Below are 25,390 nucleotides of genomic sequence, written 5' to 3'. Positions count from 1 at the left end.
AGTAAAAGCGAAAATCTTTGTATGATTATTACGATATTACTTGTAAGTTACAGGGCTTTAATTAAAAATAACGATCGAGTATTGTCGAAAGGTTTCCGTTGCAGTCATACGTATGTTAAATTCCTATTATTATCAATTTACCATTCGTATCAGTCTATTACCTATTTATTATTCCGTGTTCGATACGTTTTTCGTAACGTTTCGTAAAGTTGCTGATATATGTATATAGGTTGTATTGTTACGGAGTTTTATAACGTAGAGTTAACAGCGTTCCTTTTACACAATTACAAGCTTTTTTACAATCCAAATATCAGACAATGAGAAAGCTGATAACGATTAATTTTGCAGACTCGCAAAATTGTGTTTATTAAGATCCTCACGGTCTAATGCTCGGAATCATATATATGTATCGTTGGTCAACTTTTGAGCTGTCTTGTCAATTTTCGAGCTAGCTCATACACGCGGCTATATTTTGTATAGGCACGTAGATATGCCTGTTATCTTTGCTAATTATTGCGTGGAAGAATACTTGAAATGTCTCTAGTTTAGTTGCCACATAACTTAGGTACACGTGTTGTGGGATGTTGAGTTTTTTATTTTTTTGCTAATGTGTGCAAAAGGTCTCGAGGAAGGAATATAACGTACTAACGTATAGTATAGGACTATAGGGCATGGGGAACAAAGTGAACGGAGAGGAGAGAAAGTGACACCAAGGTCGAATACAAGTGCACGGTACATCCCGTTCGATATAGCTTTGCACATACGTTATACGTGTATGTACATTTGGTTTGGACGACCTTCGGGTTAATGGTAAAATACGTTTCGAACCATGAGCTTCAAGTTGAGTCAATTGTTTGCTACCGTGCTGTTAAAAGAATAATATTAAAAGCGAGAGAGGAATGTTTTCCTTCAAGCTTGATATTATCTTTAGCTATTTTATCTCGATTCCTTCTCGAGTCCATTTATTTTTTTCAAGTTTCACAATTTCCGTTGCACAATTACCGTTTTGCTGTTTTGCGGTGAACGTGTTTTTGCAAGCCTAGGTTTTACCTGGTCGCCTGGTAGGAGAATGTCGGTTTCGCTTAATCAAACGCGAGATATATCGACGTACGCCAAGTGAGACCAAGATGAGAGAATGATGAGAAATTATCGAGCGTTTTATAGTTGAATAGAGCAACTTTATAACTTAATAACAGTGAGCAGAGTGACGAAAGTAGTCGGCCAATGACATAAAATTTGTCTTCGCAGCTTTGGTGAAAAGGTGAGAGATATGACGAGCCGTTTATGGAGAGCCTTGTCGCGGAGGCGCATCGAGGAGAACGAAGATACGAAAGAGGAGCGATTGGCACGAGTCCTTGGATTGTTCGACCTGACCGCGCTCGGCGTGGGGGCGACTCTCGGCCTAGGTGTCTACGTTCTCGCTGGAAGCGTCGCCAAAGAGACGGCTGGACCTGCCGTTTCCATCTCTTTCCTCATAGCCGCTGTCGCGTCTGCTTTCGCGGGTAAAATATTAATTCCTACGTGGTATTTATTACCCAATTGAGCTCCATCACCAAGTGGATTAATGTCTACTTTTATATTACATAATATTACATTGTTGCTACTTGTAGGCATGTGTTACGCGGAATTCGCGTCGAGAGTGCCGAAAGCCGGATCAGCGTACGTTTATAGTTACGTAACGGTAGGCGAGTTTATCGCTTTTGTCATAGGGTGGAACTTGATCCTGGAATATGTAATTGGTGAGCACGCGAGAGCAATCTCGCTCAGTCAGATTTAGAGAATAGCAAGGTCGCAACGTAAGGATGTTGCAGGTACAGCGAGTGTCGCTCGAGGTCTCAGCAGTTATATCGACGCGTTGATAGGAAATGTCATGGGTAACGCTCTACGCTCCCTCATGCCTATCGACGTTTCTTTCCTGTCGGAGTATCCCGACTTTTTCGCTTTCGCGATGGTCATGTTGCTAGTGATCTTACTGTGCGTGGGAGTGAAGGAGTCGTCCATCCTGAACAACGTCTTTACCGTAATAAACTTGTTAACTATCACGATCGTCATCGTCGCAGGCTCGATAAAGGGTAAGCTGACTTATATTTCAAATTAGCATATAGATATATGAGGAATAATATACGTTTACAGCGGATCCGTCCAACTGGTCGATCGCGCCCCAAGATATTCCAAATTCCGTGAAACACGGAGGGGCCGGTGGGTTCATGCCGTTCGGTGTCAACGGAGTGATGATCGGGGCGGCCAAGTGCTTTTACGGATTCGTGGGATTCGACGCGGTCGCTACCACTGGCGAGGAAGCCAAGGATCCTCAACGTCACATTCCTCTAGCGATCGCGTTATCTCTGATCGTCATATTTCTGGCGTACTTTGGAGTCTCCACGGTCTTAACGATGATGCTGCCGTATTACGCTCAGGTGAGCGAACTCTACTCGAGTTCAGAGCCCAGAGATATGAAACAAACGTCAAACGTGAAACGTCAAATATCAAATTCAAGTGAGAATTCGTCTGTAGAGTGCGGACGCGCCCTTCCCGCACGCCTTCGACGAGATCGGCTGGCCCGTCGTCAAATGGATCGTCAACATAGGCGCGATATTCGCGCTCTGCACCAGTCTCTTGGGCGCTATGTTTCCTTTACCGCGCGTACTATACGCCATGGCTAGCGACGGCATAATATTTAAGGCTCTCTCCAAAGTGCATCCTAAAACTATGACGCCTGTTTATGGCACGGTGCTCTCTGGTCTACTTAGCGGTACGTAAACGTACACTCGCGCAAGCTATACCGAACATGATACATTTCACCACCAACAACGTGTCGTTACCTCACAGGCCTCATGACACTCATCTTCAATCTGCACCAATTGATCGACATGATGTCTATCGGGACTCTACTCGCGTATACGATAGTCGCGATATGCGTCTTGATATTAAGGTAACGTCCAAACGATAAGTGTGAATCGACTACTCAAACTACTGGCTACACTGTACTCTTCAATTGTTATACCTATGTAGATATCAAAAGGAGGGAAACTCGAACAACACTCCGGCGACACTGGACGATTACCAATTTACTTTATCGCTATATAATATATTTAAGCAATTATTCAATTTGCACAATCGGAAGGAACCCACGGAACTTTCCAGCAGGATCGCAAATGTCGGCATTGTCTTGCTCTGTGAGTTTACACAAACCAAATCAACTATTATACATATTATTGCTGTTTGTATGCGCGCCCAACCAAGTCATTCACTCGAGAGTGAAATTAAAGTTTAATCGTTTCAGGTGTCGTTATATGTATCATCACATTTCTGATTAGTAACATGGGCACGCACCTGTTCGCAGGAAATGTCGCGATATCTGTCATTCTAGCTGTACTCGTGATTGTACTTTTCTTGAATTTAGCAGCGGTTGGTAGGCAACCGGTGCAGGAGGCTGCTCAATTGTCTTTCAAGGTAAAGAGGAGAAGCCCCCGTGTCTCTTCAGTCTGAGAAGAAATATGCATGTGACGAGAAAAATGTAATGCTTCTATTTCCAGGTGCCCCTTGTCCCGCTTATCCCATGTCTCAGTATTTTTATGAACGTGTATCTAATGTTCCAACTAGACGTCTTTACATGGATTAGATTCGCCACTTGGTTGCTGATCGGTAAGTTTTATCATAAAAGTGACAAGCCTGTCTATATAATATTACATTTTCATTCTTTCTAGGCTTATGCATTTATGGCTTTTATGGAATTATTCATAGTGAGCAAGGGAAAAGAGATAAGGCGGAAAACGAAAAGCTGCAACTAAAATGCGTCGAAAAGTTTAGGATAGTGGCATCATTTTGATGTCCAAATTTCTCGTCAATTATAACGTTTAACATTCGTTTTAATATTCACAAGAGTAATAATAAATTGTGCGTGCGTGTGTACATATATCCATATTTATATATACTTAAACACGCACACACATCAACAAGTCTACAATTACAGTTTTTCCACTTCAATTAACTCTTTTTATGAATTCTGAATCAATGTCTCTAGCAAGAATGAATAATTGAGCATCATTCTTTTAAGTTTTCCGATTATATTTAGACAATGATAATAATATAATATAGCCGTAGCAATAATACAACAATAATACAACAACGATGTTAGATGATAAAGACAGTTTTTATTGTGATATTTATTTATAAAATAAAATTAGGTTGCAAACTTTATATTGATAAAATAATGAACAAAATACTTTTAGGTATACAATAATGTTTTTAATACATTGGCAATGTACATATTATTCATACATCATTTTACTAAAATGTTTTACTACGTACTTTACATCTATAATTTAACCAAATATTATTTTATAATTAATTAGGTATATGTAAGAAAAAATAAAATTATTAACTATTGTCCAGCAAGTTTTATCAGTAACATATCATACACGAGTACATTGATTATAATATAGATTAGCAAAGGTAGCTCTCGAGTATCATCCAATAAATACTGTTACACTTATCGGAATGTTTACACAATCACAGAATAATACTTTTAACTTATTGTACATTTCTAAGCATTTTGTGCTGTTTCGCTAGTCATAGATGCTATTATATTTATCCGTTTGTTATTATTATCATCCTAGATGTACTAGAAAAATAACAAAATGTTTACGCAATGATATTGTTAGTTTATCGTGTAAATATACTTTGATGCAAATTGTAACTCAACAAGTAATTTAAATGATGTACATGTACGTATTTTCTTGTATATTGTATTTTTTCAACTATATAACTGTATCATCGCAACTTCTTTTTAATACCCGTTACATTGAGGAAGAAGTTTCCAATGCAATAGCGTCAAGTAATTTGCTTTATATCGTGTTATAATTATTGATTTGACTTTAGCAATATTGTAATAATTAGCATGTGCTCATATATGTGTACATGCATGACGTTACATTTTACAAGGCAATCACAACATTGTTAACTATTTTATATTATCTAGCCTATGTTTTAATATGGTTACAATCAAGATTATTTCGTTTTACTTACAAGTCCCCCAAGACTTACGTTTTGCCAGTTTGCCTGTTAGGAATAAATCGAAATTTTATTTTTCTCGCATCTAATAATATATGGATTACGAGAGAATATCGGAAGAGTAAGAAAATTTCACATTTTTTTCTAGATTAATACAACTTGCGAATAATTTGATTACAATTATTTGTCTATAGTGAGAAAGTGAGTTGACGATTTCTCACGGTTCTCATGATTTTATGCGATCAGAGATTATATTTTCCGTTTATATTTACTTGAAATCCTCAACTCGTTTAAACTTGTTTTCGCTACTCACCCCTATACCGGTTACCCATCCGGTTCCAGCTGGATTTTCCCGAGTAACGCCTATTCTTCGACAAACAATGCCGGCTCCCGAAATTGCCCAAACTTGTCCCTGCTCTCTTGAAACGGATACATGTCGGAATCCTTGCTTAGCGTTTATTACTGACATATCTACGAATGTTAACGTGCGATTTAATTTCAAATACCGAAGTGTGTGTGCGGGTGCGCACGCGAAAGAGAATCTATTTGATACCTATATGAATAGGATCGTTTGGCATAGCTGGTAATGTTTGCCAATACGTTCCCTCGGGGAAAACATTACATTGTACTTCTCGGCGTACGGACAGTCGACCAATTGTATCCAAGGCCCATACTACATCGTGTCCCACAGAAATTTGTTTCAACTGAGCGCCTGAAGGTGGTTCGACATTTTGCCATTGTACACCTAAATTTTCGACCGAAAATATCCAAGGTTTTCATTATATATGTTAAGTTTATATTATAATTTGGTCATTGTAGCTGTTGTGTATAGTTTTGTAAACTTTATACCAGTTGGTTTTGTAGCATTGATTCCTAGCCTCCAACAGGAGGAACCGTTTTTTCCAATAGCCCAAACTTGTCCACATGGACCACACGATATACTAATTAAAGGCTGGTCACTTGGTATATGTTCCCATGATACTCCCTATTTAATACATTAGAACATATCCTTTGTGCAAAGAATTGTTTATCACGCATCGTGTTTACATTATGTTACATGTACAAAAGTGCAATTTCAATAGTCGTACCATTGGACAAGATTCTGAAACGCCTCTTCTGAATAAAGCCTCTCCGTTTGCAGCAACCGCCCAGACATGAATAGGACTATCTGTGCCAGGCTTCCCAGTCGCCTGTTATAGTTAACAGAGACAAGAGAGATACAAAATATATTCTTTCCGAAATGTTTAAAGATAATATTGGTAAAAACATGTACATATAAGGAGACATCGACGAGTTTCGTATTTCCCAATTCTTGCCAAGGCCCGCTCGTCGTTAACTGACATCTTCTAAACCATCGTCGTCTTCGAACATAATCGGTAAATTGTTTCTTGCCGTGATATTGCGATGGGAAATCAGTTGCGTACTGCCACCCATCTCTATCAACGCCACCAGGTGTATGAAAGTCAACGATCCAATCCGATACCTTCGAAATATCTCGATATTTTTATTTCAATCCCAAGAATTTATCGTAATAATAAACATTATTTTTTAGTTATTTTCCATCAAAAAATTGAAGCGAGAACCGTTAGTTTCCAGAATTCTTTTAGCAAGACGAGAATTCTTATCTCGCATTCACTTACCCAATGCCAATGCATCGACAATAATTTTGTGTGTTCTCGCGTACATTTATGCCGCCCTGTCGCATCGCTCCACATATATCGGTCGGTTGGAAGTCCATGTGCGGTATATCCAGTTACTGGATTCCAACGTTGATTTTCGTACACGTAATAATTGTGGGTATCTACCATTGTATTTATTCCTGTACTGCTAGCTCCCAAGCCTGTATAATTTATTTTGCATTAACAATGTGCGCCAAATTGCAGATAATGTAATAATTCTCTATCCTTCCTTCTTGCTTTTCGTACAAATATTAAATACCTTTGAGAAACGCGCCTCCCCAACCACCTGTGTATACCCAAGCAGTACTGTCGTAACCGATGCCCCAAGTAACACCCATGGAACATGTTTCAACTTTCTTTAAATGCCCACCAATTTGTCTCCAAAACACTGTGCTAGGTTCAACAATTAGCTGTATAAAATAAAATTCATACTTTCTTCATTAATATTCTTAATTGCCGAGATGACCAATACCACGAGGTAAGAGTAAAGTAAGATAAAATGTTTCACTTACAGTTGTAGATTTATACGTGATACCGCATAGAGTTAACAATCCCTTGATACGTAAATGTGTAATACTGGTTGGAGGTATTCGATGGCTATAAAAGGTATAATCGCTATCGTTAATATAAATTCTATAACCACGTTCTTCGCAAACGATATACAACGTCAAGTCACAGCCTGCCTTCAATGGACTACCTCCATTTCTTTCCTCATCTCCCCACTGGCTATTCTGATATGTATTCCGTACAATAATATTTTCTCTGAGTCTTGGATTAAAATGCAAGGCAATGTCATGACTGTCCGTCACAGTCTTTTGTTTCACGAATGTTGTAGTGTAACAGACGAGATTAAAAGACAACCTGAAATGATAACAGCTGTAATTATCAGAGTCTGCTCGACTCTCTCTGAGATTTGTCTAATTCACCTGTCAGCGTCATCATGAATGTATACGGTAATTCTCAGAGTACTACCGTATCCAAAACCATTTTGTAATATGCTTTCAAATGGTAAATCTTTACCAGCAACATCCATTTCTTGTACGTATCCGTCTTCAGATAATTGACATTCCTATGCATAATAAAAGTAGAGTAACATAGGATTCTTTGCGATTAACGAATGTTAATTAATGCAGGCACATCTGTTTTACCTCTGCAATTGTAGAATCGAATACATATACGTCGCCTAACGCAGTAGTAGTCCAAATAGAATTCGGACCAGGTGTACCATATACATTGTTCATCTGGCAAGATACTAAACGAAATAAAACAACATCTTAAAAAATTGTCCTTCCTTTGACTCTCTTCAAGCCCTTACCCGAAGTTAAATGAGCCAACCAGTCTTCCATTTCCGTATCACTTGCAAATTGTAATCTAATTACTTTTGAACGACTTAATTTGGGAGTATGAATTGCTATCCTTGGATTACCTGGCTCACTGCAGCAAACGACACACGTAATTTCCGAGACAGGAAATTGTATCTGCAATATTATTGTCGCATTACATAACGTCTACTTAATTTCTACAGTCGTGCGTTACAAATTAAAAAATGCCTCCAATTTCGATAATCAACGTACTATGCTTGTTACGCCGTCTGAATGTAATATTATCAAGGTTCCAGAATCTAATGATCCAGTATCGCTGCTTATCCATTCCAGTTCAATCTTGCAATCTTCGTATAGGCTGCCATTTTTTATTTTACATTTAGCATCGCCACTCTTCACCCAAGATGATCTGCAACAGCACCAAAGTAAGATCTGCACACCACCAAAGTAAGAAACGTTTCATGAAATTGTTATCGATATCACTTTCACTTACTTTTCAATCGCTTTTTCATACGCTATCGAAGAATCAAATGGCATTTTATTTAATCTCACTTTTAATTCATCTAAAATGTTTATTCTCCATAATTCTCCAATTTCCCCTTGCGCTGCGCCGTTGCCATCGGCAATCCTATCCAGTGGAAAAATACAACAAATTCACAAGGTTTGCCACAATTGTCAATTAATTTCTAAATAAAATTGGACATCTTACCATTTGGGTGGATTTGTTGGATCGACAAAACATGCCCCAGCTTCTACCTTGTACCACAACACTTCACACTCGGCCACCCAATATACTATTCCTGCACTTTCATCTTCGCCGTACACTCCAGAGTCCCCAGTCAAATCTGGATCAAATACACTCCCATCTGTCTCTGGATGTGCTTCAACACCTACCATGGACCCGACGGAATGAACAGGACTCCAAGCGGCAGGATTAATCTACAAGGACAAATGATTGGCATTCAAGTAACTTTTTTTTTCCTCCTATATATTAATCGGTATCTCTCAATCTAAATTCTAAAAGCATTTTAACCTTGACAGTGCTGCCCATTCCTTTACCCGAAACAATGATCGATTCTCCACTTTTTGCTAAAGACTCGTTGGATATAGTTATACTAGCAACGCTCGCTTCGTTCAAATCACTTGTATCTACAGAGTTTGTAGATGACCTGTAACCACGGAATTGAACCATTATATTATTTTATCAAATAACGTAAACAAGGGTAAACCTTTACCTCTTTCTCTCTTCATTGAGATAGATATCTTGGAAAGACGTTTGTTGAGTATTCTTTACGGATGTGCCGTCACCAGTACGTTGCCACAATTTTAAAGACGTGGGTGTTGGCGCCGAACGTGACTGCTCTTCCCATTCTCTAATTAACATTGTACCTTCACCGGTACTATGAGGACGATTCTATAGACCGAGACAAAAGATGACTCATCAAACTTAATCTTATTATATTATACCAATGATATTCCTACCAAGGAACTCCAACTCTGATGACGTTGTTGTTGCGGTGTGCCGCAAATACTGTGTCTATTGCTAGACGACAAACTAGCGTTACTACTCGCTCTACTCAGTTGCAGCGGTGCGTTCATCAATTTCCATCGTTTCCCCGTCAACTCGGAGCGCGTGATACCAGTACGATAATATAAGCATCGATCGTCATAGCCAATAGCCCACACCTTTACGAGAGAAATTTTCAGTAAAGTTAGCGATAAAGTTGATAAACAAGTGAAAGGATTAATTAATATTGTTACTTGATCGTTTGGAGCAACGGATACTAGTGCCATTTTGCTCAACATTTCAACCCAGCCGGTACCAGTGGCCAATTGTTCGCAAACACCGCTTATCTCGCCTTGGACGCCCTTTCGAAACCATACTCCGCCGTCGTGCGTTATAGCCCACACGGCGTCGGTACCGACGCTAACTTGTACCAACCTCAAGTCTTTCTGCGGCGGTTCCACTTCTGACCAATCTTCACCTTAAAAAAACATACGGCTCATCAGACGATGTCTCAATGTAACTTTGTCTCTCGTTCATTTACCTATAGGATTGTCTCTCGTCACACCAGTGCGAACCAACGCTTTGCCTATCGTAAGTACAGCCCAAACGAGACCGGTTACTCCAACGCTAATTTGACATACTTCGTAGCCATTTGCCAACTTGATGGAGCTCCATCTTTGTCCTTCAGGACAGGTAGTACTTGTTCCAACACGAAACATGACCTGAAGAACAAACGGCATGACGCAACTTTTCAGCTATTGCAAAAACCAATGTCTAGGAAAGCTAAAAGTTATATACCCTTCCGTGAGCCGTTACCGCCCAAACTACTAAAATGCCAGAGCTACTTCCAGGCATTTGATTTCCACCCACTGCCACGTCGATAAAAGGTTCCTGAGAACGTATACGCATGTATATGTGTATTGTATCGTGAGCAATGTGAAAATTACCTTGGTTGGATCTTTATGTAGAGGCGCAATAGCACACCATGAATTCATAGCGCTATATCTCCGATAACGAACCCATTTGCGTCTTCTTACACAAGACTTCCACTGCTTCTTTGTAGTGTACGTAGCTGGAAAATCAATAGCGTATGTCCATCCCTATCAAAATATCAGATTCTCTGTGATCATAAGATTCTCTTTGGTCGTGGGCACAACTGATAACAAATCTATACATAAACAAAATCTTGTGAGAAAACACAACACACTTGTGGAGAGCACAAAAGTATGTTTAGTATACTAAAGACCTGGTGTATAATCTATTTATCATGGAATTTACTTGTGCTCTCTCTCTCTCTCTCTTTTGAACAATACACATGTTAATTTGACATAGATAGTTGGAAGATAAAAGAAATGTAACGTGGTTTTATAAGCATATTTACATCGTGATCCAAGGGTTGACCGTCCAATGTTGTTTCTATTTGCCAGTCGCCTTCCCACTGCCATGCCATCGATGGCAATTTCACCTTGTCTCTACTACGATCAACTGTGCCATCTTGATTGGAAAAGTTATATCTGTCAGTTGGGAGCAATCTTCCCGAGAAACCCTCCAAAGGCAGCCAGCGCTAATGGTGAATTGTTATTATTAGTAAGGTCGATTGATTTATTCAAAGGAGTTAATTAAGCAGTAGGTACCTCATTCTCATAAGTTTCTTCCTTGATCCTGATTGGCACGTCTAAGCCGTGAACATGAACGTAAACTTGCCGATCGCCACCAATGGCCCACATAAAGTGTGGCACAGCTGACAATTGTTTAAATTCAAGTCCTAGGTACATGAATTCACGCCACATACTTCCGGACGTTGACAATCCAAAAACACGCCCTTCATTGTTAATGGCATATAGATACGAACTTGGCATTTTAAATTTCTGTTATACATAGATACATCTGTAAAGAAATATTTCAATTGTCGCGTAGAGACTAGTCTCTCTCTAGCTCTTTACGAAGGTACTCCTAATCACTTGGATAAAATGATTTTCTTCTCTTCGGTCGTAGAGCCTGATTAATAGACACACTTTGATTCACTTGGATCAACTTGGATTAATAAATCTCCTCGTCGTAGGCGTTCGTCTGGACATGAAACATGATTGAGAAAAATGTCAAACGTCAAACGTTAGGAGCCGAGACTAGATAGAATAGAGATAAGGCTACGACCATGGTGGAAGGGATAACTCCTTCCACCATGAGTCCGCCCCAGCGCCCACCTAACCTAACCAGCGCCCACTGGTCGACACCCATCGTTGGACATTTTCGACGCGATTGAACGAGCTGGCACAGCTGATGGAATGGGACCTCCACCCGTAGTCACCGGAATATCACCCAAGGAAGGCCCACCTGGCACTCGAGTGATAGTGCGCGGCGAATTTTTAGGAAATAAGGCTCAGGACCTTGTAGGTTAGCCAAGTTGTCCAATTTTACATAGGAAAGCATGCATCTTTCACCTAAACAATAAGCTCATGTGTCGCTTCACAGGACTGACAATATGCGGATGCGACTGCCTGCTCTCGGCCGAATGGAAGTCGTCCAACAAAATTATTGCGAGATCGGGGCCTTGCAAAGGCCGCGGGGATATAATAGTGACAACCCGGAGCGGAGGACAGGGGACTTCGACGGTACAGTTTCGCGGTTACCACGAGACTATAGGCCCGATGAAGGAGTCGGCAGTCTGGGTAGAGGAAGCACCTATGCAGAGTTTAGGCTGGGGTAGAAGGGCTTTGTCACCTACCAACTATCAACAGGAAGATCCTCTAGGACTCAGCGTCGAGGGCAACGAGTAAATTCTACATTTTACATTCTCTACTTTCTCTACTTTCCCTACTTTCCAACCAGACTGGATTGATTCTCTTTTTAAGCAAAAAGTTCCCCGAGGACGAGCTGATTGAACTCTTTGGAGACGGAAGTGGGGACCTCACCAGCGAAAAGTTTCATCCAGGATGGTTTTTATTGCAGCACCATCACGCCACGACTCTGGAGGACTTGAAGGCTGGCTTGGCTTACCTCCGAAGAAAAGTCAACTCGCAGAAGGAAGGGCAATTGTCATTTTTAAAGGTGAATATATCAATCACGTAATAGCCGTTACAACGTTACGACTCACTGTGATACTTGATAAGGCCAATGTCGGAGCGGTAATGGAACAACTTGACACAATAACGTCGCTAAAGGATCAATTTGAAGCAGATATCAAGAGCTATGGTAGCGATCCTACGGAGAAATTGGAGACAGCCATCAGGCAGTCCATGTCCGAGGCTAATAAATTATTTGACGACGTACTGGCCAGGAGGGACAGAGCTGACGCGACCCGTAACGCACTGGCTGTTATGCAACGTTACAAATTTCTCTTTTCTATGCCGATTAACATCGAGAGGAATATTAAGCGTAGCAATTATGATCTCGTAATTAACGACTATGCCAGAGTGAAGAATCTCTTTAAGAATACCGAGGTAGATGTCTTTAAAAGGGTATTGGAGGAAATTGACAGTAGAATCCATCATTTTAAAGTGTTGCTACGGACAAAATTACAAGAGATGCCGTTCAGTTTGGAGGAGCGCAAGAAGATTATTCGAAACCTCGTCAATCTCGACGCCGAAGGTGATCCGGCTTGGGACGCGATAGGTGTGTGTGTGTGCCGTCTACGAATACTTCAACATCGTTCCAAGTCTTACCATGTTTGTATATACATTTCAGTTTCGCACGCAAATTATTTAGAGAAAAGCGTCGCCAATGCTGTGTGTGAGCATTCGCGCTCGCAAAAGACTAACGGGGATAACTCACCGCCGCAAATCTTGTGCGTTGAAGTAATTTGCGATATCGTGGTCGAACAGTTGCCAGATCTATGGAGATTGGGACAAAGTTATTTCACAGGGCAGCTACATGTAGCGGTAGACGTGGAAAAGCAAAGTCATTTTAAAGTGTGTACTCTTAAGCTCCATCTTTTTTACCTAGCTTTCGTAGAGAACGCTTTCGATGAATCTATGAGTCTTGTAAATATCTAACGTATCGTCGTATGTGTGTCATTGTCCACGATAGAATTTAGTTTTATCGAGTATGCAAGATGCCATGGGAGCTATCAAGAATTTGTGCAGTCCCGATATAGAGGCAAAGTGGCTCTTACATATTTTACGTTGCGTTAGACAAATGTACGCATCTCTGATCCATCTGGATTTGCCTAGCGAAGCTCTCGACATTTTTGGATCGTTTATATTGGATCTAAGGTATGTCTACTACATTCAATGGTGAATCACCTTTATTACATCGTATCAATATCAATTAAATAATAGGATACAGTGCTTGCGTGCTCTCTTCAAACAAGGAGCGGACAACACGGCAGCACTGAGTCGAAGGGAAACATGGCAGATAGAATACCTGAACGAGGATGGTGGCGTTACGAGACTGGTATATACAATACAAAAATTGCAATTTTATTATGGATCTTGCTCACTTACGTACGTATTTCGTGCCGACAGCCGTACCTGTTTGAGGAAGTAGTTTTGGCGACCTCGAAACATGCGCGAGAAACGGTAGTTGCTTGCGGTCCGAGAGAAGGACCTCTCTTCGATAATCCGGATCATCAGGCTCTCTATCACAATACCATCAAGACATTATTCGTATCGTTCGCACGGTGTCTACAACAATTGGCGTTTAGCGGCTGCGAGGAAGCTATGGATAACGACGAACCGCCAGTTTCGCAATTGATTGGCTCACCTTCTGGCTACAAAAACAAAACCAACAGGCATCAAGGGCCAGTAAGCGATCAATTCAGAGCTTCCATGCGCTTATACAGTTAACACAGTAATACAGTAGTCTGTACAATAGTCTGTATAAATTTCTTATCAGACATGGGAGCAGTGTCTGTTAATCTCGTTGAGCAATATACGGTACACGCTAAATATCGTTCTACCAAGAATCGGAGATGCTCTCAAGGCACAAGGCTACCCAGAATTATCCACCGCGGTCGGCTGGAACTCTGATTGGACACAATTGGAGACGCTGGATATCGCCGTTCTGGACGCGTATCTAGAACGCCGTTGCGATCCACTCGTCGGTACGATAGAGCCTAGTATGTATTTAGGCGGTTTGGAATGGGACTTTGATACGGAACCGACCCATCTCAAGCCGTACGCCCAAGAAATATTGGCCAATCTAATTGCGGTACACGCAGAGGTAATGATCCAGTAGCATGGCAGCACACTCTTGGCTCTCTATCTCTATTGTTTGCTATGTCTCTCGCAGGTACGCCGAGTCGCACCAGCTCTGTTACAACGGATTCTGTCCCACATTATAGAGACCATAGCGGAGGAACTTGCGCGTCTCATGTCGTGCGTTACGCAATTTCGTCCGGCTGGAATTGTTCAAGCACGAACGGATATAATACTCTTGAGAAACGCCCTGCAAGCTTACAGCACAGGCAGAGCTAGGTAAAAGTTGATAAAAGATATGGAAAAATTGAGTATCGTTTCGTTGAACCTGTTGCAATTTCAATTCATCTCTCTCTCTCTCTTTCAAGCAGAAGCTTTTTCGAGGAAGCTCTAGACGCTATACCTCAGCCCGTCACCAAGGAAGATCGCATGAGGATAGATGCTCTTTTGTCAAAAGTCACAACTTGCATGCGACTGCAGCTGTCGTGTCTTGCCAGTGAGGCAATGGAAAATGTTCGTTATTTAACAGCAGATCCCGAACGCGTTACCACTGTGTGATTCATATCGACAAAGTGCGTAATAACTACGGGGACGTTGTAATTGAAAACAAATTCCATCATGTTTATGTATGTACATTGCGGTAGATTATTGTACAATGGATGTGGAATATCGAATCACCGACAAGCTCGCAAAACTTCCGTTTAATTGCAGCCATAATGACCATTGCAAAATAGACTTTCATTCGCTAATATGTTTTATTTTCTCGCCTTTTTATAAAAATCATTTGCAATTACAATGCAATAACGAAATCTGTCTCCATCGCCTTTATCGAGTTGAGTAGTTGAGCTTTTACAGCAATTCTAATGTGCCAATGTCTGCGGCTAGCAACACTTTGTCACCTGAAACGGAAGAACGCTTTATTGTGAAAACAAAAAGATTAGCGGTAATAAAAGAAATCTCAGATGGCGTAAATGTTTTTATACGGCGCAATATGAGAAACCTCACCCGTTCGAAAAGCTTGACTAGCGCCTTTAGCATTAACGATGCAAGGTAGACCGTATTCTCTCGCTACAACGGCGCCATGACTTATAAGGCCACCCAACTCCGTTACAATTCCACCTAATAACGGGAAATATGGACTCCAACCAATATCGGTGCAATATGTTATCAAAATATCTCCATGCTGTATAGTTTTCGCTTCGGACAAGTCGGTTATCACACACGCTCTGCCTTTCACAGAACCGCCGCAAACTGAAGTACCTTCGATCTTTATCTTCGTACATCTGCCTTTGGGCGAGACGTCGAGAGTCTTCTGTGATAAAGAGTAAATCTCAGGGATAGAGACATGAAAAGGTTAATGGAACTAACTGGATATAGAAATTGAAAAAAAAATGATGAAACTTTTCTAGCTAATAGAGTAGACGAAGGTACAAGCGACTCGACTCTACATTTACAACAAACCTGTATTGGCACGGGCATGCCGATACTGAATTCCGGATACTCGAGTTTTCCCAATTGCTGATAAATCCTTCTTCTACGTAGTGCTCTGAAAGATTTCAAATCGGATCGTATAACAAGTGTTGCGACACAGAGGAAGAATACAAACTAATGGAAAATTATAATGAATATTACTTTCGTACGAGTGTCGGATTATGATTCTTCAAGAGTTGCCCGATCTCTGGATGCGTCAGGAAAAATATGAGTTGTTCATCAGGTATGTAACTCTCCGCAACCATCAAAGCACCAAGTCGTCTGTAGGCTAATCTCAGTGTATGCACAGCAGATATAGTTACGTTCTTTGTCATTTCTCTCAATGTGACAGCCTTACGACACAAGGGTATTACTTTTCGCAGAAGCAGCTTCAAAAACGATGATATGGGCGTCTTCAAAGATGCTATGGTTTCCTGCACGCTTAGCGTTTTACTCACGTAATTCCCTTCGATGGACGTTGCTAGTGCCTGAAGGAAAAAAAATATATATATGTACAATAGGGAACATGTAAATATATATAAACCACAACGTTGTTACCATTTAAAACGGTAAGTTTTAATGCTCTTTGTAAATAATTGTTTTATTACCATACCTGAATCGTATTGATGATACTATCGGGTTTAAGCACCCAAGGCTCCATGAAGAAATCTAATTCCTGAACACATCTGTGACCGTGCGTGTCGAGAAAAGCTTGTAGTTTTTCCATGGCTGGAGGACAATTTAATTTCAACCAGTCCATAGCATTCGCGGTCTCGACTCTACCAAACTCATCAGCTTTGCCGTTCTTTTTTATGCATAGCGCTATTTTGCCGAGGGCTATCGGCACTTCGGTACTGATAACGTTGACGCACGAACTCAGCAGGACGGCAATGTCCGCAAGATGATGGGACGTAAACTCCTCGTTTCCGCTTGTTAAAAGCGACATTGCCATCATCTGGTAGGATACGCTCACCAGGGACGCCATGTTGTGGCCTCTTCCTAACTGGGATACACGAATGTCATGAACTTGATGATGTTAATTAAGTTAGGGCGTAGTTGAATAATGTTCACTTGGACTTTTGGACATTCGTGACAACTTACTAGGAAGATCTCCCCATACTTGTTATTTAAGCTGTTGTACAAATCGTGAGGTGTGTCAAATTCGTTAGCGTTCAGAACATATTTGTTAAATATATCGAGTGTTCTTTTCACCGTTGCGTCATTTATCCAGGCAAATTTGAACGTTTCGTATAACATGTATATGCTCTGCCATTTGCTCATGATACCATACTTTTCTATCGCTGTCTTGTGCATTTTGGGTGTCGTTACTACACGTCCACATATGGCTAGATCTAGCATTTTGTTCGCCATTGTTATCTCCTTACTAACATTTTGTAAGGCTGCCTGAGAAGAAAGAGTAGAAAGAGAGATATCACGTAAACAAGAGACGCTGAAAGAGGTCCAAGTCCATTGAATTATACTTACATCCAAGTAATTTATCGCGCACCTCATACCGACCATATGAAGGTAATTACAATCCAACTTGTTAAATTTCGCAGCAAGCGACAGATTCAACACTTTCATCACCGTGGAGCTCGACAGAGGAGTAATGGGATATGGCAGCACCTCCCCGACGTTGGCAAAGGACATAAAATCGACGTCACAAGGTACTCCCGAGTCTAACTCGTGCATTATCTCGAAATCGGTCCATGCGCTCAGGGTTGTGATAGGCCGTGCTTGCAACAGATAGATCCGCTCGCCGATTACCGCCCATTCCACATCTCGAGCAGACCCAAAGAGCGATTCCAAATCCAACCCTATTTTAGCTAATCGCAGAGCGATTGTATCGGATATCGAAATTCTCTTGGTCTCCCGTTCACCTAGAGCGCTCGTAGTTACTCCATCGTCGCCGAGCGAGATCTTTTGCCCCTTATTTCCCACCACGCACGCATCTACGCTCAAGGTGTTGTCCCACTTTCTACGAATCGTCAAAGTATCAGGCTCGACTTTTCCTGACACTACCGACTGTAAAAGTAGAGAAAAGATGTTACACGGGGACAAGTGTGTGCGAAATGTAATTACGAAAAACTGTTGAAATAGTTTTGTAAGCCGCTATTATATCCTACAAAGTGGTACGGTATTTCTAGTGACCTCTCCTAAACCGTAATTGGCCGTAATGACAATGCTGGACGGATCTCCGGTCGTGGGGTGTCTAGTGAACATTACGCCAGCCGCTTCTGCGTCGACCATTCTCTGAATGCAAACACCCATCGTTGCTTTAATCGGTAGTCCACTCTGCCGTCTGCAATCGATCAAAAATATCATACGAATGGTAGAGATTCAACACGACGTTGCAAACGAGTTTAGATACCTGTACGCGACGCTTTGATACGAGAACAGGCTTGCCCAGCATTTAGCGACGCATCTAATAACGTCATTCGCATCCTTTACACCTAAATAGGTCGAGTTTTGACCAGCAGCTGAAGTCTCCTCGCTGTCTTCTCCAATCGCGCTCGATCTTACGGCGTAACGTCGGACATGCGTATCTCTTTCACTCGCAGACGAATCTAATTCCTTCAAACTCTGTAATATCGCTTTTGCAATTTCCTCTTCGACAGGGGTACTCTGAATAATAGACACCGCCCTGAGAAACGAGAGTTTGGCTTATCAATCATTTGACAATTTTCTCTTTTTCTCTTTCTTTTTTTTACGAGATGTTACTACCTTTGGCAGCAGCTTTCGAGACCCTCCTTCTCCTTGCAACGGCTAATATCTATAACGTCGGTGATCAAGTTTTGCAGATGTTCGTGATGTTGCAATTGTCGTTCCAGGGCGAGGCTCGTTACGCAGAAGCCTCTCGGTACCGCAAACTCATCGGTGACAATAGACGTCAGAGTCGCGAGAGAATATCCCTTTCCTCCGACGACGCCTTCATTTTGACACTGTTTGTCAGCAAAGTGTAGAATGTATTTATCTTTTTGGGCAAACGTATCGGGTCGCGTGATATGTTGAATTTTTGCATTTCCAAGTTTGGTGCTTGCTTGCCTCGAGCCGATATACGGGTAGCACGTAATCATCAATCCAAAACCTGTACATTTGAGAGACGTTCACGACTGAATTACTGGCGAGTCGTTAGGCCAACGTACCTGTGCTGCCGTTCAGTTGTACACGCAAATTACGTGTGGTACAAGTCCAGGTAGACAATGGCTGACCATTGTAACAAGTTATTGCCTTGCTCGAGTAATCGATAACGGAGCTGTATTGCTTTCCAGCCGCTGAGAAATGATAAACAACAGCGAATGTTATGCGAATGTCAACAACATACTCGTCTCGTGCCGTCAGCATAAGAACCTGCAAATGCAATCTCGTGATGCTCTCTCCCCGTGGGAGCCGTATCCCCTGTTTCGAAGTCGCTCAGTTTCAGGTCGGTCCAATCGATTCCGGTTATTGTCCCTCCGACTTGCTCGAGATGTCCAAATTGCATGCTGCATCGAAATTTCGTTTCACGATTGATTGAAGAAAACAAATATATACATCGTTACTTGTACAAAACTCCCCATGTGACGCCTTGTAATACTTATCGTAATACTTGGAGGAGGCTAAATGGGTGTTTAAATACTAAGACGTTAGAGTTTTATCAAACGTAACGCGGCGATATCTTATCTCGCCATGTTGTCAGAATATATTACTATATTGTTTGTCTTACTGTGAAAAGCTATGCTTGGTACTGCTCGCACCAAGATAATACATCGCTCCATGTCGTGTCACGCCATAAAATGTGACAGTTCGATGAAATTGATAAGATTCGCGTTTACCCCATCGTCGCTGGCAAAGTCCTCGTAAATAAAATGCACTCGGACTTGAATCTTTCAACGTTATCTGCCCGATAATGGATCCCCATAGATCGAAACCGGTGTAATCTATTGATTTACTGCAATGTCGAACAGAATGAGAGAAAGAAAGCTTAGACCTAAGGTAAGTTGAAACATGGCTACATTGATTCTTGTTAACTTTTACATTTTGTGCATCCAATCAGGACTCTTCCATGGGTCTCGTGCCAAAGCATCCGCGTGCAAACAAGTACTCCAGTCGCCTGGCCATTCCAACGCTCGAGGCTTGCCGACAAAGCTGCAAAATCAGTTATCAATCGAGCCACCAATTACGCACCTCTTTTCACATTTTCGCCACTCTTAATTTACTCACACAAAATTTAGACGAATATGTTCCACATTGTCGTTATCGGATATGTCACCTCGGCATTGATTTCGGAGGAAGCCATTGTATGTGATTCTCCAACGTTGTCGCGGTTCCAACGACTCGATCTTTAGGCCCGATGCTGACCACTTTTGGCCTGTACTCTCCGTCGTAACTGTATCGGGATAATCTGCGCATTCGAAACGCACTCATTAGCGAGTGCAGTATATTTTGCGTTACGTGCATTATTTGTGTCGAGTGAATTTTACCGGGTAGCACGTAGACTCGGCCGTCCGATAGGGTCACTTGCAACATCAGTTCTACCGTATGATATCCTCTGTGGTCCATTTTAACAAACAGCGAATTGCCATTTTGGTCAGTACCATAGAAGGATATGTTATCGCAGCTCTGCGTCATACACAAGTGTGTTTGGACATTCATTTCTATTCTATTCATCTACTCGTAAATATTGCCTTACTTACGTTCTCGTCCATAATAATTTTTGGATTATCCGAGCGTGGTTTCAAAATCTTCTTTATATTATACATCGGGTCGCTGACTTTCAGTTTACTTTTCTCTGCTTTCTTCTCCTTCGAGATGCACAAAAGAGCCCACCATCGCTTTAGGAAAAACTGTACATCTGTCGGAACACATTAATGCATCATTTCACCAAGTCGGTTCAGAGTAAGCTTTTATATATCATTCTGATTCTGATACAAAATAAGGAAAGACCAAGTTATATAACTTATTTGCCTTGACCGTCTTACCTAAACCCAGGTAATGCGAGAGCTGCTTTTTTATGAACCAGAGATAAATCCATATAGAAAGAATTATTGGGATCATAATTTGTATCACACACATAATGTACGCCATTATTTATCCTGTATACAACGTGGCACAAGTATTGCAGTTTGCAATATGAATTTTCCGTTTACGCTGCAAAGAATATATATATACATATATACATACATACGTATGTACGTACGTACGCACTCACACGTGCGCGCACGCACGCACGCACACGTTACACACATGTGTGTATATACGCGCTACCATTTATGTAGGGAGAAGACTTCTCCCCAACTGTTTCTCTCCTATTATATCAGTGGATATCGAAACACTGACGTGTTATCGCGTTAGATTCGATTTAAATGATTCAAGGTCTCTCGTTATCAAGCTACACAGTCAAAGTATTTTCTTACGCACGTATCAAATGCAATCGTACCTAGAAGTAGCCTGATGACATATTACACCTGCAAATGAGGGTCCGAACAAGGAATGTGCCGTTATTTCATTTTTTCCTGCTGCGTTTGTCATATTTCTCTCTACGAGTCCTTTGTCACACTCTGGTAGTTGAGCGCGTCGCACGCCGAGAACATTATAGATAATATTATCGCATCGATTACAAGTTTATTGCAAAGTCAGTGTTCGATTATTAAAAAAAAAACCCGAAAAGACTTAAAAATTACAACGGTGCTCTCTAGGTGATTAAAAAAGTTGACAAGATTTTTTGTAACAATTGTATATATGTATATGCGTGTATTGGGTAAATTTTCACATTAGCGATATAAATACTGTTTGTCAGCACGTAATAACGTTTCAACATGCTATTACGACAGTTTCTAGATAACAAAGACAAACAATAACAGTAAACAATAAAATTCTTAATTTGTTTTTTTGTTTGTATTGTTGCCGAAATCAACAGCTTCTTCTGTAATTGTATCGGTATCCATACGTGACTTATCCACCGGGTATAACCTGCGGGCAGTGTTGACAAACGTTTTCTTTTTACGTTCTAAAATATTCCATGACGGACGTAACGCGAATGCGCCGAATACCACTGAACGAGTAAGCAGTTTTCAAACGAGATGGGTTTAGTTTAGGCCCTTCCAAGAACTGGTGACGTGGTAGCTTTGCTTCCAGTTACGATGATCGGATAGAAATAATAAAAAGGGGGGGGGGGAATTCCGTTAAAAGAAGGAACCGTTTGAGAGTTGTGCAGTTTGGTACATCTATTCACAAGTTAATCTCGAATGGGGATATTTCAGTGGCACTCGGCACGAATTTCGAGTTGAACGAACGATAATCTCTCTTACCATCGTTGATATAGATAAATGAGAAAAACGGCGTCATCTCTGAAACACGCTATTCTGTGCGCAGTCGGCATTGTTATAATGAAAGCAAACACATCGTCGATGAATGTGTTAAAAGCTTTGTACATGAACGCTCTCCATGGCAGATGCGCGACGGACTTCAATTTGTAGTTAACAAACAACTGCGGCAGCATAAAAAGGAATCCAAATGCGTAAACTCCATTCACTAAAGAATTTATGCTCCAAGAATACCAGCTGTAAAATGAAAACAATTTGGTTGACTCGATATGTGTCCGAGAGAAAAGTGTTTTACCTTTTATGCGGCTGATACAATAACGAGTAGATTGCACCAATGATAACTAGTGGATACAACAAATAACTTAGATAACGCATACTCTCGGCATCAAACTCTCTAGTTTTCATCTCTGCTGCATCAATGCCATCGGTTTTAAACTTAATTCTTGGCAAGATGCTACCACTGCTGATCAATTGGACTCTCGACATTTTTTTAAATTTCCACAGCTGTCGGCAAGAAAATGTATTCCGCTCGCAATTATTCGGCAAATGTAACAAGAGTAAACATGTTGCACAAGACACACCTCGATAACAGTGCTGATACCGGTCGGAATGAGAACGAGTAAGGAAGAACCTTCATCGCAGAGATAAAGGAAAATGACCGACTGACTGAACGCTCGCCATATGACGGTCCATTTGCTCAGGCCTATGAGATTACTCTTCTTCCGCCAAAAGCTGACATCATTTTTAATAGCGAGAAAATCAAACAACAACTGCAACAGGGAAGATTGGCGCCGTTTCTCTCCTCTCTTTCAGCTTGCGTAAGATCTGTACTTGTACTCACGTGTACAGCCGCGATGAAGAATGTACCAGCCAGTAGGTAGATGTTGGTGTCGGCAAAGATGCCCTTTACTTCATCGATATCCTTGTCGGAGAAGCCGAGATTCTTTAGATTCTCCATGGTTGCCTGCACGTGCAGCACCAATCTCAACTTTCCTAGAGACACGGGCGAATATTCTACCGCGACGTTCATCGTGTAATTTTGCGGGGTGATCCGCTTGAGGTCTCGATGCCGCGTTTGTAAGAAATCGCAATTAACAATCGGCAAGAACGCCCGTTTGCCAATTATTCTGCAACAAACAAGCGAGGTGGCACATTGTTGACACACCATACGCTACTCCGCCCTACTTTGAGTTACTTTGTGCGCTAAACATTTGTATACTTTATATGGTTTACGAGCTCGGCGGGTACACCGTATATAGGAAGCGTTACGTTGTCCGTCATTATTGTAAAAGTCACGCGACTTTTCATATGCGAGAGTGGACGTATGGCCACCTGGCCATTAACTTTCTTCGCACCTTGGCTCTTGTCGTCCAACAACTTGAATGCTTCTGCCTCAGGTACTGTGTATTGTGTCATTTTAATGGCGGTATATGAGGTAAATATATCCTATAAAGAGATGGAATATTGCGTGTAATACAGAACAGATAGGAGCGTCGAGCAAAAGTGTCGCATTACTTTTTGTAAATCAACAAACGTCCTGTCCCGTTTCACTGATGGAGGCGTCAGTAATATGTGCAAGAATAACGTTCCATTTCGGCGTGTCTCAGCTGGCACAGTGAGTATTACTGGACTGCAACAAAGTACATTCGTTAGATCCTTAGTATCCTGCTCCGCAGAGCAGATGACAGCAAGAGATGCTCACATGATTTGCGTTTGATCGTAATCAAAGTTTTGCGTCGAGTAGACGAGATTGGTGTCTCTGCTGGCGGGACTTCTCCTGACAGAGCTGTACATGTACAGATCCAACCTTGGCCGTTCGCTCAGGTATGACTCGAGGCACGGCTTGCCATCTTCGCAGGCCGGCGACACAAAGAGCAGAGACAGGGTGTATATCGAGTAGACGATATACGCGAGAAATATCTCGGAAAGAATAACGCTGAACGAGGGCCACTGCATCTCGATGGGCTATGGGTATCCACGTTGATCCACGTGTACTAGAAAAGACATTACAACATTATGTGCGTTTGAGTTTAGCAGCGTGGTCTACGAGAAATGCAGTACTCGGCTACCTGCGGCTACCACCGGTACTGACCAGTTCATTCACCACCAGTGGCACCAGTGGTACCGGAGTCCCACCTGATCCCACCAATGATTTTCATACAGAGTACCAGCACTAACAGTTACCGCGCGCACTATGTCACCGACAGTTCATTGGCCCGCTACGTGCTTGCACTTACGTGTATGTATACATACTCATACCCTTTAATCGGAGGAACCGGAGTCTCGCTCATAGACATATTATATACCTAGACCGAGCGTATGCCTTCATTTCAGCAGACAAACTCTGTTTCGTCAACAAGAGAGAACGAAATGGCACAAAGCAGAGTTCTACCCTCTGCCTAAAGACCCTCGGTCTAAATATATTATATATATCCCCTGGTCTACAATCTTACTTAAAATAAGAGCTGTGCAATAAATGTATGTGATTGGTCAATTTCTTACAGCTTACTTAAAGCAACTTTGTGGACCAGGGACATAAGGAAGCGCCCTGTGATTGGCCCGCCATTTTTCGTCAATTCGCGCCAGTTTTCTAAAGCGGTAATTACTTGGAAAATTAAACCCATTCAACGCGTTTTTTGCACAAACAAATAGAAAAAAGTGTCGGTATGACTAACTTTACCGGTGATATGACCATACGGAACAATAGTAAAGCAATTATATCGAAGGAGTAATTTTGAGTCAGCTAAATGATTTTGCGTACGACGTGACAGCTATTGCTTCACTGAGCGCCGTAGAAATGACGTAGCGCCATAGACCGAGATGTCGAGATGAATGTTTTACGCGTAATTTGAAGTAGAAATGCGACAAGGGAATTATTTCCATTTCGATAATCCACGGGCGATACCTTTCTTCAATTCGATCAAACTTGGAATAAATCTCTCTCACGTCGTGCTGAACA

At 41.5% G+C, this 25,390-nt stretch overlaps 5 protein-coding genes and 1 long non-coding RNA gene across 11 annotated transcripts; 3 read left to right on the top strand and 3 right to left on the bottom strand.

The window, feature by feature from the left end:
* Window positions 1–823: 823 nt before the first annotated feature.
* LOC105561962 (cationic amino acid transporter 3) lies at window positions 824–4,717 on the top strand. The gene is given in 10 exon segments (XM_012012381.1): window positions 824–1,116; window positions 1,249–1,502; window positions 1,611–2,072; window positions 2,134–2,417; window positions 2,515–2,752; window positions 2,830–2,932; window positions 3,013–3,176; window positions 3,284–3,453; window positions 3,537–3,645; window positions 3,708–4,717. Coding segments are annotated over 10 exon segments (1,953 nt in total). The 5' UTR covers window positions 824–1,069; the 3' UTR covers window positions 3,830–4,717.
* LOC105561963 (tectonin beta-propeller repeat-containing protein) lies at window positions 4,227–11,656 on the bottom strand. Its single transcript, XM_012012382.1, has 24 exons — window positions 11,156–11,656; window positions 10,903–11,085; window positions 10,469–10,621; window positions 10,320–10,412; window positions 10,063–10,243; window positions 9,776–9,999; window positions 9,497–9,700; window positions 9,250–9,428; window positions 9,048–9,183; window positions 8,724–8,953; window positions 8,508–8,642; window positions 8,267–8,423; window positions 8,008–8,170; window positions 7,841–7,944; window positions 7,619–7,761; window positions 7,205–7,553; window positions 6,952–7,102; window positions 6,654–6,853; window positions 6,287–6,496; window positions 6,102–6,203; window positions 5,863–5,998; window positions 5,567–5,758; window positions 5,327–5,484; window positions 4,227–5,061 (listed from the first exon to the last, which is right to left on the bottom strand). Exons 1-24 carry the CDS (start codon window positions 11,378–11,380, stop codon window positions 5,011–5,013), a joined length of 4,059 nt encoding a protein of 1,352 aa, XP_011867772.1. The 5' UTR covers window positions 11,381–11,656; the 3' UTR covers window positions 4,227–5,010.
* Window positions 11,657–11,719: 63 nt separating this feature from the next.
* LOC105561964 (exocyst complex component 2) lies at window positions 11,720–15,628 on the top strand. 2 transcript variants are annotated; one of them, XM_012012385.1, is made up of 11 exons: window positions 11,720–11,915; window positions 11,994–12,294; window positions 12,374–12,569; window positions 12,632–13,133; window positions 13,206–13,429; window positions 13,548–13,732; window positions 13,799–13,913; window positions 13,985–14,263; window positions 14,355–14,681; window positions 14,751–14,935; window positions 15,028–15,628. In XM_012012385.1, the coding sequence occupies exons 1-11, from the start codon at window positions 11,807–11,809 to the stop codon at window positions 15,212–15,214; spliced, it is 2,610 nt and encodes an 869-aa protein (XP_011867775.1). In that variant the 5' UTR covers window positions 11,720–11,806; the 3' UTR covers window positions 15,215–15,628. The 2 variants fall into 2 exon arrangements, with proteins under 2 accessions (XP_011867775.1, XP_011867774.1); XM_012012384.1 differs by having other exon boundaries at window positions 15,025–15,628.
* Window positions 15,393–21,739, bottom strand: LOC105561966. The gene is made up of 19 exons (XM_012012386.1): window positions 21,546–21,739; window positions 21,088–21,256; window positions 20,803–20,960; window positions 20,590–20,728; window positions 20,330–20,510; window positions 20,144–20,254; window positions 19,833–20,057; window positions 19,478–19,611; window positions 19,273–19,401; window positions 18,851–19,214; window positions 18,498–18,770; window positions 18,278–18,428; window positions 17,612–18,151; window positions 17,228–17,530; window positions 16,740–17,129; window positions 16,289–16,614; window positions 16,118–16,202; window positions 15,662–15,968; window positions 15,393–15,555 (listed from the first exon to the last, which is right to left on the bottom strand). The coding sequence occupies exons 2-19, from the start codon at window positions 21,191–21,193 to the stop codon at window positions 15,506–15,508; spliced, it is 3,972 nt and encodes a 1,323-aa protein (XP_011867776.1). The 5' UTR covers window positions 21,194–21,256; window positions 21,546–21,739; the 3' UTR covers window positions 15,393–15,505.
* On the top strand, window positions 16,291–17,029 carry LOC105561965. 2 transcript variants are annotated; one of them, XR_001008934.1, is made up of 3 exons: window positions 16,291–16,370; window positions 16,510–16,695; window positions 16,947–17,029. It is a non-coding gene; the product is annotated as an uncharacterized LOC105561965 (long non-coding RNA). The 2 variants fall into 2 exon arrangements; XR_001008935.1 differs by lacking the exon at window positions 16,947–17,029 and adding an exon at window positions 16,773–16,856.
* Window positions 21,740–21,844: 105 nt separating the features above from the next.
* Window positions 21,845–24,877, bottom strand: LOC105561967 (cleft lip and palate transmembrane protein 1-like protein). 4 transcript variants are annotated; one of them, XM_012012389.1, is made up of 9 exons: window positions 24,493–24,877; window positions 24,134–24,425; window positions 23,947–24,061; window positions 23,651–23,877; window positions 23,273–23,558; window positions 23,013–23,201; window positions 22,727–22,935; window positions 22,417–22,668; window positions 21,845–22,078 (listed from the first exon to the last, which is right to left on the bottom strand). In XM_012012389.1, the coding sequence occupies exons 2-9, from the start codon at window positions 24,385–24,387 to the stop codon at window positions 21,985–21,987; spliced, it is 1,626 nt and encodes a 541-aa protein (XP_011867779.1). In that variant the 5' UTR covers window positions 24,388–24,425; window positions 24,493–24,877; the 3' UTR covers window positions 21,845–21,984. The 4 variants fall into 4 exon arrangements, with proteins under 4 accessions (XP_011867779.1, XP_011867778.1, XP_011867777.1 ...); XM_012012388.1 differs by having other exon boundaries at window positions 24,501–24,877; XM_012012387.1 differs by having other exon boundaries at window positions 24,524–24,877.
* Window positions 24,878–25,390: the final 513 nt, after the last annotated feature.

The sequence above is a fragment of the Vollenhovia emeryi genome, unplaced genomic scaffold, assembly GCF_000949405.1.
Source record: "Vollenhovia emeryi isolate VEMERY1.0 unplaced genomic scaffold, V.emery_V1.0 DF939197.1, whole genome shotgun sequence".
Lineage (NCBI taxonomy): Eukaryota > Metazoa > Arthropoda > Insecta > Hymenoptera > Formicidae > Vollenhovia > Vollenhovia emeryi.
Note: the sequence above shows the minus strand (reverse complement) of the source record. Positions and strands in the feature narration are given on the sequence as shown.

Coding starts and splice junctions, on each gene's coding strand:
- LOC105561963 (XM_012012382.1), bottom strand. CDS start 11,380: ATGCCAAGTTCGTATCTATATGCCATTAACAATGAAGGGCGTGTTTTT. Junction 10,413..10,468: donor TACATAAAGATCCAACCAAG/GTAATTTTCACA, acceptor ATACGTTCTCAG/GAACCTTTTATCGACGTGGC. Junction 9,184..9,249: donor CTCAATGAAGAGAGAAAGAG/GTAAAGGTTTAC, acceptor CCGTGGTTACAG/GTCATCTACAAACTCTGTAG.
- LOC105561964 (XM_012012384.1), top strand. CDS start 11,807: ATGGGACCTCCACCCGTAGTCACCGGAATATCACCCAAGGAAGGCCCA. Junction 13,134..13,205: donor TCCGGCTTGGGACGCGATAG/GTGTGTGTGTGT, acceptor TATACATTTCAG/TTTCGCACGCAAATTATTTA. Junction 13,914..13,984: donor ATGGTGGCGTTACGAGACTG/GTATATACAATA, acceptor TCGTGCCGACAG/CCGTACCTGTTTGAGGAAGT.
- LOC105561966 (XM_012012386.1), bottom strand. CDS start 21,193: ATGGCGTACATTATGTGTGTGATACAAATTATGATCCCAATAATTCTT. Junction 20,255..20,329: donor CATATTCGTCTAAATTTTGT/GTGAGTAAATTA, acceptor CTGATTTTGCAG/CTTTGTCGGCAAGCCTCGAG. Junction 16,615..16,739: donor GTATCATCAATACGATTCAG/GTATGGTAATAA, acceptor TTTTTCCTTCAG/GCACTAGCAACGTCCATCGA.
- LOC105561967 (XM_012012389.1), bottom strand. CDS start 24,387: ATGCAGTGGCCCTCGTTCAGCGTTATTCTTTCCGAGATATTTCTCGCG. Junction 23,878..23,946: donor CGTTTGTTGATTTACAAAAA/GTAATGCGACAC, acceptor ATCTCTTTATAG/GATATATTTACCTCATATAC. Junction 22,936..23,012: donor GTATCAGCACTGTTATCGAG/GTGTGTCTTGTG, acceptor TCTTGCCGACAG/CTGTGGAAATTTAAAAAAAT.